At 34.8% G+C, this 16,010-nt stretch overlaps 2 protein-coding genes and 1 non-coding gene across 3 annotated transcripts; 1 reads left to right on the top strand and 2 right to left on the bottom strand.

Annotated features, from left to right (window-relative positions):
- Trnar-ccu (transfer RNA arginine (anticodon CCU)) lies at window positions 1–73 on the bottom strand. Its single transcript has one exon. It is a non-coding gene; the product is annotated as a tRNA-Arg (tRNA).
- A 232-nt stretch (window positions 74–305) lies between these two features.
- Window positions 306–6,255, bottom strand: LOC128226899 (microsomal glutathione S-transferase 2-like). Its single transcript, XM_052937011.1, has 5 exons — window positions 6,133–6,255; window positions 3,954–4,053; window positions 3,393–3,463; window positions 2,203–2,284; window positions 306–1,302 (listed from the first exon to the last, which is right to left on the bottom strand). The coding sequence occupies exons 1-5, from the start codon at window positions 6,200–6,202 to the stop codon at window positions 1,167–1,169; spliced, it is 459 nt and encodes a 152-aa protein (XP_052792971.1). The 5' UTR covers window positions 6,203–6,255; the 3' UTR covers window positions 306–1,166.
- LOC128226898 (uncharacterized) lies at window positions 1,194–16,010 on the top strand. Its single transcript, XM_052937010.1, has 5 exons — window positions 1,194–1,322; window positions 3,607–3,686; window positions 9,084–9,512; window positions 9,720–9,935; window positions 11,907–16,010. The coding sequence occupies exons 3-5, from the start codon at window positions 9,084–9,086 to the stop codon at window positions 12,135–12,137; spliced, it is 876 nt and encodes a 291-aa protein (XP_052792970.1). The 5' UTR covers window positions 1,194–1,322; window positions 3,607–3,686; the 3' UTR covers window positions 12,138–16,010.

Genomic DNA, 16,010 nt, shown 5'->3' with positions numbered 1-16,010 from the left:
AACCTCCGGCGGGACTCGAACCCGCAATCCCCGGCTTAGGAGGCCGATGCCTTATCCATTGGGCCACGGAGGCGTTAAACCTAATGCTATAACATGTATTAAATAATAAAAATATTATTGCTTAATTAAAGTTGTAAATGTATTAAGCCAATATTGCAAGTAACCTTCATTATTTGATCATTAAATAAAATTAGTATAAAGGGATGTACTTCCTTAAAGCATATGACAATTTTCAGAATTAATTCCTCTTTAGAAAATGTTATCTAAAATTGTTTACTTTCGGTTTCACGGTTTCTTTATTCAGCTAGTGTAGTTCAGGTACAAAATCATACTTGTAAGTACTATTTCTATTTAATCTTAAGTGTTTACAATGGCGGTTACTATTTCTATTTAATCTTAAGTGTTTACAGTGGCGGGTCCAGGACTTTCTAAAAGCGTGGGGGCACATACCAATTTTTTAATGCATTATTTTAATTATATAATGACGTGGAATTAACATTTGTCTTCACTGTCAATGATGTTTGGCAGATCAATTGAATTAAAAAGATAGCATTTACTGATCTAAGATAAACTTTTCAAAAAACAACAACGGTATCTTGCCGGTTTGGGGAATCGAACCAAGGTCGACGGCTTAACAGACGAACTCGTTAACCACTCGTCCACCTGAGACACACTATATCATTTTGAATATAAACTTTCGCTAAATGCACGTCAGGCGCCCGCATATCTTGTTGACACACATTGACATTATTAAAAGCAATGACGAACATATAACGTGCAAACAGTAAACTTACGCGTATAACTGCAGCCATATTTGTCTACTTTTGATCAGCTGTCTGTGTCAAATGCGGCGCCGATTTTTTATTATCGAATGTTCGGGCCCCGATGTCATTTTCAAGAGACTTTTTCGTGTCGTATACTATATTAAACTCGATAATCAGGTTCAATTGTTTATTTGCTCAAATGCTTATATAAATTTTAATTTGTGACAAAACAACTTATTTGTACAGTTAAATCAATAAAGATGTGCCCCCAAAAAACATTGCTTGCCGGTCCGCTGGGGAGGGGTACGGGCCCTCTGTCCCCCCCACCTCCCTCCGATAGACTCGCCTCTGGTTAACACTCATTAAAACACATAAATTTCAAGCGTTTTCCCGCTGTGTTGTCTAGGAGGCCATTTGACGAAGGCGGGCTACAAGATCAATGCCGGCATACTCCCGCAGTCCCGTGTTCACAATTCCGGCAACACCAACAATCACCAATCCCTGTAGAGCCCGGATACTCTGCCAAAACGGCTTTATCCTGAATTAAAATGGCAAACAGTAAGTGATACATATAATAAATACTACGTTTATTGTCTTCTAAAACTGCAAGATAGTCAGCATTCGGAACTTCTCGGCATTTTTCCATCGAAAACAACCTTGGATGTATGCCGGTGTATCAGTGAAAGCAGTTCGTGAATTTTTGAATACGACAACTCGTATTAATTGATTCTAGTGTTTTAACATGTATATTGTATATCTAAGTTTAAACTCATTACCAATGAAGTTAATAATTGCATAAACAAAATGCCCCCCCCCCCCCTTAATGGCAGCTAATTTGTCATTGACATTGGATGCCTTTGAGGCATTTGTAAGATTGTGACCATTCAAGGCGGATGGATAGTAGGTTAAGGTTTTAATTATGTTCTAATGATGACTGATATTTGCAGATCAACATTATCCTCTTAGGAGCAGCATAGTATCACCATGACCATGCGTTTAATGGCCATAGGCATTTGTATGCCGATTTCTGCCGATAAACTTTGAAGTTGAAATTGCTAATCGTGTGCGTCGGATTCACATGTAAATACTTGTTCCTAAAGATGTTGGTGGTTACTCTTTAGAAATAACTTTACTATAGCCCTCGCAAGTTGTTGAAATCATCGAATTTGATTGGTCTTTTAGCTATCCGATAGTCTCAGTATTTGTTTATGGAATTTCAATCGATTACAAATGCTATAAAAACATTGTTTGTACTAAATGTACCTTTAATGTAACGATTTACTTCATATACCATCTACGATATATTAGTTTCTTTGTGTTGTCCCTTACTTATTTTTAGGAGTATATATAAGTTTATATATAATTGTGATACTAAAGTCACGAATAATCCAACAGTACTCTTTCATGGATGGACAAAAGATAAGTAATGTAATGGTACCTTTTATCCGCGGCCTCTATGTAGCCTTTGATGTAGTTCCGCCTTGCATAAAGATATATGGTTCCAAGAATAGCAGCAGGGACTGAAATGAATAACACAAGCTAATGATGTGAACTCGAAAGGTCCAATCATGATCTTACAACTACAAAGATACATGTTTGAAATAACATCGCAAATAAGATATAAAAAACCTTTTTCAATTTTCCAAAATAAAGACATATTACACGCAAGGCCAGCACACCTTCACTTGTGAGCGTATAACCTTATTGTTTATTACTGTTTGCAACTGCACTTAGCATTTCGTGTTTTTAAGCCTTTCATATGATCGTAGCGTTTTATTTTACTCCGCTTTAATCCATCAAGATAATTTAAAAACAGACCTGTCGATCGACGTCGCACATCAAAGAGGCCGACTGCGAACATATACGTTTTCGCGTCTGCCAAACCACAGAAAAGCGGGCCATGTATGGAAGCTTTGTGGGCTAAAGGGCCCGCTTTTTCTGTGGTTAGGTATACACAAATCGTTGATGTTCGCTGTAGGTCTCTCTGATGTGCGAAGTCGATTGATAGGTCTGACCAATTGAATCGTCTCATTTAATTGCGCGCGGAATTCTCATTAGTGTCGGAGTCTGCTGTAGCGGTGTCTCATCGATGCAAAATTGCATTACGATTGTGCTTTGGTACTAATTGGTGGGCACGATTTGTTGTTTGTCAATTAGTTAAACATCTCACATTCAAACGACAATTTAACACTGATGGCAAGGTCATGTCATACCACCCAAACTAGACCAGACACACCAAACATAAATTCCAAACAAGTTTTAGGTTCCGTTCGAAGTCACTGCGACGCGTTGGCTGGGAAGTGTTGCCTGTTGTTGGTTGTGAATCATAAAAGTGGCTCAACCCGTTGTTTCAGCGTAGTAATACATCGATTGGGGTCTCTTGATGTTCCCGAAACTTAATTAGTTCAGAAGGCAATCGTGATTTTCGGCCGAAGTAAACATCGTCACTATCCAATGCTTCAAAACCTCCCAATGTAATTTCATTTGCGAACAGTAATCGCGTCTTTGCTTCAGTCTGATAGATTTATGTTTTATCTACAAACGATACACTAGTTAATTTGAAGCCTTTAACCGTTTGATATGAAGTTAAGACATGTATAAATAAAACTGTCGTTAAGAGCAACTTACCTTGGTTAGCAAATACTCCGGCTGTCCATAAAACCACTTGGAAAGGTATGGCGAATTCTACACAGTTTTGTCTGAAGAAAAACAAAGTTTCATAGTATGTTTTTTAATGCATAAACGCCACATTCACTTTTTAATTGATCATACATATTATATTGAAACTTGACGAAACATGCTTTTTCTATTATAATTACTCTTTATAAGCAAATATTGACAGAGTGAGGAATCACGTGACCTAAATGGGTTCTCACATGGGTCACCACGGGTCACAGCTGATGTAAACGATTTAATAAACAAGTAAGTGAAGTTCATTTCTAAATAACTTTTTTGAAAAAAAAATGATATGAACATATTTCTTAGCCTATAAAATATTATGCTTTTTTCTGCTTCTACAAGTGTGGACTATTTTAGATTTGCTTGTATTTTAATGATGCAATCCTCGGCCAAAAAATCAACTTGACAGAATTTTGTAGAACGATGCAACGCTGAAAGTTTGGCAAAGGATTGCATCATTAAAATACAAACTAATCTTAGACTGAAATATTTAAAATCAGTGGTACTTACTGTGCCCTCAATGCTCGGATAAAATCTGGAGGCCCGTCTGTGGTGGGTGGGGAAATCTTGTGCTTACGTCGAAGATTGGCAACCTCTGTAGCTGCTTGTCCTATGATTGGAGGAAAATGCTTTACAGTTCCCGGATAATTTAATTTATATGTATAAGGGTTGTAAATCGTTTTATGCTAAGTTGTGGTGCGCGTCTATGTGTAACTTTTATAGAAAGTGATATTAATTTTATTTCACAAAATTCAAAATGAATATAATGTTTTTCATATTAATTGCGTTCAAGGTAAATGCATAGAGCAATTTGTTTTGTGCGGTTAGGGTCACGTCTTATCCAAAAACAGGCAAGGTGGATAGCCATTTTTATTATTCTCTAAGAAAGTTATTGTCACCAATGTAGGGTGTCGTTCAAGTAATCTTCAATACACAGCTTTAAAAGTTTTTTAAACTACATATCAAACCCCGCACTACTATACAATTCCTATTTCGTAAGTAGGTCGGGTAAGTCGAAGCAAAAGTATTTGTAGGCTTAGTTAAGGGATTAATCAATGCCATTATTTTCATGACATAAATTTCGCATAAAAGAGATGCCTTAAAATGGTATACTCCCTAGAACAGCCAAAGTATTTGTTATTTTTTGTTCGCGCGTAATAAAAAAGACATTTTCCTGCCTGTTTATAAGGTCCGAGAAAGAAAGACATGTACAAAGCATTAAGAAGTTATTTAAAAAAAAGTATACGAAGGTTTTTAACAACTTTCGTACTTATATTCATTGCCAGTTTTTGTAGCCACTTTTCCCTGAAATATAAAGGTAAAACACCGTCGACAGCTCGGACTTCGATTTCAAACAGTGAAAATAGAGAGGTTGCGAAACTTATCTTGTACTTTCGTACATGTTCGTGTACGGATACGGTACGGGCTAATTGTACGTGTAGATACACGGAACGGGTACGGAAACGGAATACTTGTTCGTGTAGATACACGATATCTGCTACTTGTTCGTGTAGCTACACGGTATGGGTACGGTTGCGGTACGGGCTACTTGTTCGTGGTGCTACACGGTACGGGTATGGGAGCGGTACGGGCCACCTGTTCGTGTAGTTAAACGGCACGGGTACGGGTTCGGTACGGGCTAATAAATCATGAAGCTATATATACACGGTACGGGTACGGGTGCGGTACGAACTACTTGTTCGTGAAGCTACACGGTACATTCTACTTGATCGTGTAGCTTCACGGTACGGACTACTTGTTAAAGTAGCTTCACGGTAAAGGTTACATGTTCGTGTAGCTACACGGTACGGGCTACGTATTCTAGTAGCTTCACGGTACGGATGCGGTACGGGCTTCTTGTTCGTGTAGCTACACGGTACGGGCTACGTGTTCTAGTAGCTTCACGGTACGGATGCGGTACGGGCTACTTGTTCGTGTACCTTAACGGTACGGGTAAGGGTGCGGTACGGGCTACTTGTTCGTACACGGTACGGGCTACTTGTGTATGTGTAGCATCACATACAAGTTAAAGTTGCAGTCAAATTTCTTTATTTATGCTTTAACGTATACATGTATGATCGCCAATGCTGCACAATACACTTTGCTCATACTATCGTACATGCAATCCTTAATAAGTACAAAGTATGCACATGGATGACGTGTTGCACAAAAAATGTACACGTACACGGTCTGTTTCGCAATTTTTATCATTATCGAATGGGTTGTTATTGTGTTACTATAATAAAATCAGAAACAAAAACAACAGTTTAGTCCTGAGGATCTTCAAATCTCATTTTAATCAAATCTAATCATTTTTCGCTTCAAAGACCCTTTCTATCTTCCGTAGTTTATAAATGCGTCATGCATTGTCCTCAATTTTGACCTCTCATTTACAAGTCTATTGTGACGTTAAGTAAACATGTATGTTAACATGCAATGTCGGATCATCGATAAACAGTTACGTTCTTTAAACTTTAAATAAATTAAATACATACAACTTTTAAAATAAATGAAACCTTAAGTATCCGACTGTTTACGACATTAATATAAACATTGAATTTAACATGAATCTGTATTTAACTATTTATCATTTTATGGATTTCAAATTTGCCTGCCATTTGATTTCCTTATTTAAAAATGTAAGTTAGTATTAGTTAATTATTCGTATGTAATAATCTTTATAAATTACCTAATTGTAAGCTATGTCCAAGTGCAACAACACCAACCCAAATTAGGTCCTTCGTTTCAATCCCTGTCATTTTTGTTGATCAGTTTAACTCCTATACATTTACAATGTACATGTAGATGCGGATATAACAGTGGGTGTCTACGAAAGACGCGTGGTGACATTTCTACTTCATAAACAAGATTTTCATTTTTTTAAACTAGTATTGGATATATCTTTCAAGCTGTAGTCGGGTATTTTTCAAACGTTGAAAATGGCCCCATTAGTCGTCTGAAATGAATTCCTTGATAACCATGCGGTAAAAATTTCAGTCAATGAACACATTTCTATTATTGTAAGTTATATTTTTGTATGGTGAATCATATGTCAAACGCAAATGCACCAGTCAATTGTAATCACACCCCCACCAGGTCCGGGGAATAGCGGGGACTTTGACTTTTGGTCCAACCAAGCCCGGGCGAACTGCTCGTGAAACCCCCGCCAAATGCCCCGCACCCAAGGGATAAGGCCCATTCTCCGCTATATTTGGTGGGAAGACAAAACCACCTCATTCACCCGGCACTGCGGGGCCACCTGGATGGTAAAAACACGACCCATTTCCCCGGACGTTGTTAAAATTGACTGGTGCATAAAAAGACTATTGATACAAATCCGAACAGTTTGGTATAACCTGTAGATAACGATTTCGAACAGACCTTAAGATAAAGTAACGTTAGTTTGTGTGTCTTCAATTTGCTGTATTTGCTGAAAGTAATTTTTTGTGAAATTAAATAATTAGTATAGTCCCATGACCTGTTTATGAAGTGTTAGATTAACCTACCAAATAAAGAGACTTTACTTGAATTTGTGTCTTACAAAAAGTAATCATGATTGTTTATGAATTTGTATAAATGAGCGCAATTTATTGATGGCTTAATGTTACCATATAAAATAACAAAGAGATATAACTAAACATGAAGCGAAGAAGAAATGGGGAAACGAGCCAATTTAGACTTTTTGTAATAACTTCAAAACGATCCATTTTAGACTTACTGTAAAATATTCAAACATGCCAATTTAGACTGTCTTTTAAAACAAACTTTCGGAACACAAACACACTCGGGCGTGCAGCGCAAATTAACTCTAAAATGTTCGCCAATATTGAAAGAGGGGTTCTGTATATGATTTGAAAAACAAACAATTTTGAATTTGTTTAAGAGGCATACGTCATGAATAGCTAGCATTTCAATTTTTCAATTATTTACATAAAAGCGAATCTTCGTATATAAAGAAAATCCATGGTTGAATGGTAACGCGCTAGAATTCGCCGGTTCCTTCTCCCGTTCAAATCAATGATCTCAAGCCGAGGCCACATTGGTATTTTACGAACGAAAGAAGCATTGGTCTATGAAATCGGGATGCATTCTGTTAATCCCAGGTCAGTGGATTTTATGCATTCAAAACCGGTCTTGAAAGTTGTAGATCTGAGCTAGGCATCGCTTGTAAAGAAACTAGCCTGTACAGTGCGGAAGTCGCAAGTTCTTCAGAGAGACACCTTGGTGTTTTTCTTCTACAAAGTCGATAAATGTTTTTTGTTTGGTTTTAAACTATTACCCATTAAAATAAATACCGCATTTATCATCAAAATTTAACACTGATCAGTTTCCAACGACCGACTTGATTAACATTAATGTTGAATTGTTGTCATTTCAATTTTCAAAGGGGTCAAAATTGTATGTTACACCGGCGCTGTCAAACGCCATTTTGAATATCTATTTATAAGTTAAGCCATTGTTAATGTTGTCATTTATGAATGCTTGTTTTCTTATTGAATCTGAATCCAGTTTTCTGTATTAGATGAATCTGGCGTACCGGAACACCGTCCAAAATGGCCCGGAATCCGGCGTACAGAAAGAGGAGTGACACTCTCAGGCACCAATCCCTGCTATCAAATCTTGTGAAATAGTTTTTTTGCCTCTCAGCATATCGGTAAAATTATTTCAAACCAGTGTACTGGCATGAAACAAGCGTTTTATTTTTGTATTTTAAGGATTTGAAATTTCGGAGAAGAATATCAAATAAGGCATACATAAATCTAAACATTACATAATAGAAACTGTATATAGAAATGCAGTGGGAGCAAGAAAAAGGTTATGAAACATAACAAGCAAATACCATATTGATGGCTACTTTGCATATTCCTCCACAAAAAGCAGCTCTGCACATGGTATAGCAATATATTCCAGATCAGAATTGAACCATTTTTCTGTCCATACATTCTCAAACATAGAATGTGCTGTTGTTCAAACTGAAACGAACATTGTGGTGTGTTTCTTATATTGTCCACCTGCTCAAGCAGTTGTTATGAACTATGCAGCTTTCATGAGAAATTTGATAGAGATACTACCTAATGTAGGGACATATTTCTTAATTGGTGATTTCAATGTAGACTTTGCTGAAAGTATTCCTGTGGCCAAACTTTTGAATCAGACTTATAACCTGAAGCAACTCATTCAGTCTGTGACAACAGATTATGGATCTTGTTTGGATCACATTTACCTTCCTTGTTCTGATGAAGATACTCTTGCTTCTGGTACTTTAGAGTCTTACTACTCAGATCACAAACCTGTCTACATAGTTCGCAAGAAATGATTACCAACAAATGATTTCAAACAACCAAAGCGAGAAAATAAATTTCAGTCAATGCTTTCTTAATTTGAAGTTGCATATTTAATTTCAATTTTTTATTATAAAAACTTCATTTTTCTTTATGTGCTTTAATACAATATTTATAATCTATTCACTCAATTCACACATACATGCAAATACTACTTATATAATTATGCTCATTTGAATGCAACTTGTGAACACTAATAACCTTGCTTTTTTCATGACATGAAGTTTAGTTGAGCAAACATTTTTAAATTACATAAAAGAAAATGGTAAATGGTTTCAATCATGCCTTACCCTTACAGATGACAACCCTAACAGAAGCAGTTAGTAGCAGAAAACCCTTACCCTATGACGCAGGCGTTAAGGCGAAGGTAGTTGCAAGGGGCAGTATCTTGCACTACACCAGTCAAGGGCAAGATAAGCAATCCTTGACTGTGGCGTTAGCGGATTTCTCTTCGGCAGTCAAGTGTATTGTGTATGATGCTGCTAAATTTCCACGATTTGCTGTTGGGCATACAGTTTCCCTCAGGAACATCATCATAAGGAACAATACTGTCATTATAACCAAAACATCAAAAGTGTTCCTGGTACCAGGAATGGATGTCCCCGAGGAGAGGGAGCGGGAGGGCGACCACTTGGTGCATCCTCCTCCAGCGCCGGAATTGCCATTGGACCAGGCGCTGAGGTCACCCGCAAAGTCAAAGGTGACCGTCAAGGGCCAGCTCATACAGGTATTGAAAGTCATTTTAACCTTATTCAAGTTTGTCTCTGTAAGAATTTTAAAATGTTATGAACCAGTTTCTGCAACTGAAATTTTCTTACTTATAAATTCTCCCTCCTCGAAGTTTATTTATATATCCAAGTGAAGAACATTTATTTCCACGATTATGATAGACAAAGCAAATAAATTCTTTGCTAATCAAAGCAATACACTTCAGGAGGACAGCGTCAGGGAGGTTACTGTCAATGGCTCGCCGGTGAAGTTGAAGGACCTCTTCCTTAAAGACTCGACAAGGGAGAAAGTCAAAGTCACTTTGTGGAGACCAGCTCCAACTGAGGCCAAGCCGGGTGACTTTGTTGTGATTAGTGACTGTGTGGTAAACAGTTACAAGAATGAGGTGTCGCTCTCCTCGACATCATCGACCACCATGAAGGTAGTTATCTGTCTGTTTGGTATTAGTTGTTAATAACAGTCATTTCTGAAGAAGTATCTTGCTTCATTCAAGAGTTCATGACACTATTATTTCAAAACAGTAAATACATACAAACAAGCAATTTTTAGTATCCTTTTTACCAAAGACTCTAACCTTGTTATAAATAGCTTCAAAGGCAAAAATATTAGACATTTGCTGAATGCTTGGAAAAATGTAATGTGTTCCACTATCGCTTCATAAGGTAGACATATCTGTTCTTTGCACATTTCTTTCAATTGGTATCCTACATATAAACTATAGTTTTCCCAAGTAATACATCTTTGGTAAGAAATGTATAAATTCTGGTTAGTCTAATACAATATTGACAGTGCATATGGTAGTTAAGGGAATTTACAAAGGACACTAATAGAGTCTCTCATGAATGAGTTCTTGAAAGTTATTTAGAACACATTTATATCTCCAGCATATTTGTTGCTTGTCCAATAATATCAATATGATTGCAGTAATGAATTATATTGATGTAATACATTTTATGGTTCCCTGAAATATATATTTCTCTTTTTGTTTTTATATAAATTTGAGTGAAACGTGTCATTGTACTGTATTGAAAAAACAACAATAGTCAGAGGTTGTCAGCATTCAAAGTCATGATTTTGGTAAGTTTGAATCTTGTCAAAAAATACATTGGGCTATGCCATCATTCAATTGATGAGTATGAATTACATAGGAAAGGGCAAACAATGTCAAAAAAATTATATATTATAACTGCAAAAAAACCTCCACAACCATATTTATTCCACTGGGAAGTGTTGGGGGTATTTTGCTTTGCACATGTCCGTCCTCAGTCGATAAAATATTTTCCAAGTGTTATCTTCTCAATTCCTGGACCTAAGGTCATCAAGTTTAACATAAAGATTGGACCTGACCAGTAGATGACAACCATAGATTTTAGTTATCATCAGATCAAGGGTGAATGTCACACAGCCCTTAAGCATAAAATCAACGATTCCTTGACCTATAGTCATTTAACATGACATAAACATTGGGCTAGACCAGCACATGACCCCTTTGATTTAATTGATATTCAGTTCAAAGGTTAAGAACACAGTCACTTTAAGCGAAATGGTTGAGAAAGCTTCACTTTATGATGAATTAAAAATCTATGACCTATGGTCATCATACTAATCAGGAAGGTAGGGACTGAACAAGTGATTAACCCTATAAATTAAATGAATCATTAGGTCAAAGGGGAATGTAACAGTTACAAAGAAGGAAAACTCAACAATAACTAACCTATGGCCATCAACCTTGTTGCGAAGGATGGGTTGACCAGTAGATGGCCTGTTTGATTGAAGGCTTATAAGGTCAAGGTCACAGTGCTCTTTAATACGCCAAGGTTGAAAAAGCATCTCTGGCTGATAACTTAACAATGCCTGAATCTGTGGTCATCAAATGTTACATGGGGGCTGGGGTGTACCATAGGATTACCCCTTTTGAGTTTAAGCTAATCAGGATAAGTCAATATACAGTGATCCTGAACACATAAAAGTTGTCTATGTGTTTACTAGCAAATGCATGTACCTCAAACTTGACATTATGGTTTAAGTAACAATGAAATTGCCTTATGAATTTTGAGGTCATACACCAAGGTCACAACTCATAAAGTTCATTTTATATACATCATATTAATCATTCACTTGTTTTTAGAGAATGCATGTATATCTGCAAATACTAGTCATTAGCTAAACATGGTTGACGGTACCTTCAATTCTCACACTTCGATTGGATATGATCTTATTTCTAACTCAAAGGCTTCAAATGTCAATCACAAATTAGCTCTTTTTTATGTCCATGAATCCTCACCATGTCCAAATATTTCTGACAACATGGAACTCAGAGCAGTATGTTTTACAAACACTTATTGGTTATATTTAATAACAGACATGACTTTAAATACCACATTCTTTCCAGATTGCTGAGGCACCGCTGGAAACCAGCCAACTCACTGTGGTGGGTGCTGCAGTGGAAGGGGAAACAACAGAATTGCTCTTAGAAGATGGGTCAACTCGAGTTGTACCGTCTGAAATGTTTCAGACGGCTTTGCCAGCGGGTTCATTCATTGAGGAGTATGTTGTTGACAATGCCCCGTTGGTTGTTGTTGTCACAAGCAAAGGTGCCAGCACAATTCAAGTGCAGCTATAAAGAGCAACATAAATTTCAACCTTACACTCCAGAAAAAACCCTCATTTAATTCAATATTCATTATTTCATCCACAAAGGCATAATATCTGTTAGTATTGCATATACTGGTGTCTCTTCTCTGAATATTTTTACACTGCCTTTCATTCATTTTCATTTTTATAGATACAGTTTTTTATATTCCTCTAGTCATTCCAACTGGTTTCCTTTTTCAAGATATGCTACACTTAAACCACAAGCTCTTAAAATTATCTTGTTAACAACAGTGCAAAATTGCAAAAAAATGATCTCATTTATATGTGAAAGGTATATTTGTTAAAAAATATTGCTGTTTTTTGCTTGTATTGTCTGCATGTATACACATTTTGAAATTCCACACTTGAATATATTTTTGTATTCATCATGATTCATAAGGAAGACAATTTGGTTGTAGCTTTAGAGTTATGCAGCAGGGCTTCCATTAAGAAGTTTAAACTGGAAGTATAGACGTCCTGTCCATCAATTTTGAAAGTTTTTCACTGAAATGTGGAAGTTTAAGTCTCCTGAACACAATATCTTTTTCCGCTATTTTTCAACAAGAATATTAAAAATCAAATTATTTGCAAATTTAACTTGCCAAATTCACTACTTATATTATAATAATTCATTTATTGATATTTGAAACTTACAGCATTGGAAGTTTTCTTCAAAGTTTTTGTACTTCTAAGCAATAAATTTTGTAAGCTTTAACCCATTTATAGGAAGAAATATACTTCCAAACTACCTTTAACAAAGCCCTCTATGCAGTAGTGTTTATTAACCTTCATGGAGACAAGCATTTGCATTGGTTTGCCTTTTTGGAAGACATTGTATATATTGTAAATAGAAAGTTTTATACCTTTTGATATTATTAAGTTTTATGATATATGTATTATTAAGTTTTATGATATGTGCAATTTCAGAAATACTGGTTTTCATGATTGTATTTCAGACTTAATCCAGAAGCCAAAATTATGTATCTTCCATTGTTTTTAAAATAAATGAAACAAATGCATTACACATCTGAAGATGTTAATTATCACTATTTCTTCTGCCATGGTTTATTTATATGACAAGAACTTTAAAAAAAAATGTATCATTTGTCCGTCACCCATATAGTATTGTGAACACCAAGAATATGCTCTCAAATTTCATAAGATGTTGAGGAGTCTCCTTTACAACTTCAAACAGGTTTTTCCGTTCTCCGTACAAAAGCTCATTATGTACAAAAGCTAAATAAATTTCCCAAAAAATACTATTATTGAAAGAAAAAGATGTATGGCAACTTTATGTTTAAATGCTTCCTTCTTGCACTATTTCTGATACTGGTCATGATATTTTATGATTTCTCATATTTGTTTCATCTTTCATTGAAGAACAAAACTAGTCAAAGCAAAACAAGTTTTTTTTATATCTAAGTGCTGTATAAAGGTGTTTCTCTGTGCATAATATTTAAAAGTAGCTATTCTTATTCTGATTCTTATTGACCACATGTCTCAATATGTTTATGTATAATATATTTATGTTTTGTTTACTTTTCATATATTTGTCATGTTCATATGTTAAGCACCATTCAACATTGTTATTTCTGTAATATGTTTGGGACACTCCATAATTAAGCTTAATGCTTTCAGATAATTTTAGAAAAACTGTTATTTAGTGCATTGCTTTACATCATTGCTTTATGTGTAGATTTAACAACATCAGAATGTTCTTTTATCATGATCTTGTACAAATGCTGTAATTCCTTCCTCATCTTCTCTTAACTTTTTAGTCTATATGCCGATATAGATTTTTGTTGTTATCTTGCCTTTATTATATTGTCAGTTTTCTTTTTTTTGCACAGGTCTATTTTTGTATAGACTTATGCATATATATAAAACAAGTTGTCTTTTAACTTGACTGCACAGTTCCACTCTACTGCTTTAATATTTAGATTGTTCAATAGTGCAGAAAGTTAATTTCCCCATTTCTAACTATAGTTTTACTTCTTTGCTTTCAAATGCAGACTTTTCAATACAGAAAGTAAATTTTCCTGTTCCAAGTATAGTTCTACTATTTTGGCATTCAAAAGTAGACCTATAAATAAAAAGAAAGTTAATTTATTTTCCTTTACCAGAATAGTTCTACTATTTTGCTATCAAATGTAGAATATTCAAAACAGAAATTTATCGTTTTCCTATACCAGTTTCACTCTTTCGCTTTCAAATGTAGACTACTCAATAAAAACAGTTACTTACTTTTCCTTTACCAGTATAGTTCTACTATTTCGCTTTCATATGTTTACTATTTAACAACAACAGTTACTTACTCTTCCTTTACCAGTATAGTTCTACTATTTCGCTTTCATATGTAGACTATTTAACAACAACAGTTACTTACTTTTCCTTTACCAGTATAGTTCTACTATTTCGCTTTCATATGTAGACTATTTAACAACAACAGTTACTTACTTTTCCTTTACCAGTATAGTTCTACTATTTCGCTTTCATATGTAGACTATTTAACAACAACAGTTACTTACTTTTCCTTTACCAGTATAGTTCTACTATTTCGCTTTCAAATGTAGACTATTTAACAACAACAGTTACTTACTTTTCCTTTACCAGTATAGTTCTACTATTTCGCTTTCAAATGTAGACTATTTAATAAAAAAATTTATTTGCTTTTCCTTTACCAGTATAGTTCTACTATTTCGCTTTCAAATGTAGACTACTCAATAAAAACAGTTACTTACTTTTCCTTTACCAGTATAGTTCTACTATTTCGCTTTCATATGTAGACTATTTAACAACAACAGTTACTTACTTTTCCTTTACCAGTATAGTTCTACTATTTCGCTTTCATATGTAGACTATTTAACAACAACAGTTACTTACTTTTCCTTTACCAGTATAGTTCTACTATTTCGCTTTCAAATGTAGACTATTTAATAAAAAAATTTATTTGCTTTTCCTTTACCAGTACAGTTCTACTATTTCACTTTAATATGTAGACTAATTGATATGGAACTTTTTTCATTTTTCCCTTTCCCAGAAGAGTTTTACCATTTCACTTTCAAATACATACTATTCAAAACAGTAAGTTATTTTTCTTTTTCAAGTTCTGTTCTATTATTTCACTTCCATAGACATACATGTACTATTCATAAGCAGAATGTAAATTTTCCTTCTTAACTTCTGTTCTACTGTTTCAAAAGTAAATTTTCCATTCTCATACATACCTCCACTATTTGGTTTGCAAATGTAGACTATTACTCTGAAAAATGTCAATTTTCCAACTTATTCAGTATAGTACTTGTTTGCATCATATGTAGATTATTTAATGGCAGATTTTATCTTTTAAATGTTTTCTTTATTTTTCTGTAGGTATCTACTATTTTGCAAGAACATAGTTTTTCATCTTTCTGTATATATTCTTTCTATATTTTTTGTGTTCATTATTCAACAGTTTAATGTTATTTTTTACTGTCTATTAGAATACTACATTACTAACATATGTGAAATATTCAAAAGTTCTTTTGGTTTCCTAATTCTTTTCTGAAAATTTCATATAAATATCTGATTTAAGGAAGAAAAAGTGACAATCACGATGAAAAATGGCAAACATTTGTTTATAGTTTCCTGTAGCCATACATATCTCACATACATACTCTATTCAATTCAATTCCCTTTTGTTTTTTTCCATTCAAAACAGCTATGCAAACATGCCTAATCATGCTATTTACATCTCTTTCATTTTTGTCATTGACATGTTACATATAAAAGCAGCAACCTGATGTTAAGAATTACCTTTCTTGCATTCATTATGCTATGTTCAAAATTATGTTAATAAAGTTCAATAGTTCCACACCACTGT

This window comes from Mya arenaria, chromosome 3 (genome assembly GCF_026914265.1).
Source record: "Mya arenaria isolate MELC-2E11 chromosome 3, ASM2691426v1".
NCBI classification, from domain to species: domain Eukaryota; kingdom Metazoa; phylum Mollusca; class Bivalvia; order Myida; family Myidae; genus Mya; species Mya arenaria.
This window is presented reverse-complemented; position numbering and strand designations above follow the sequence as displayed.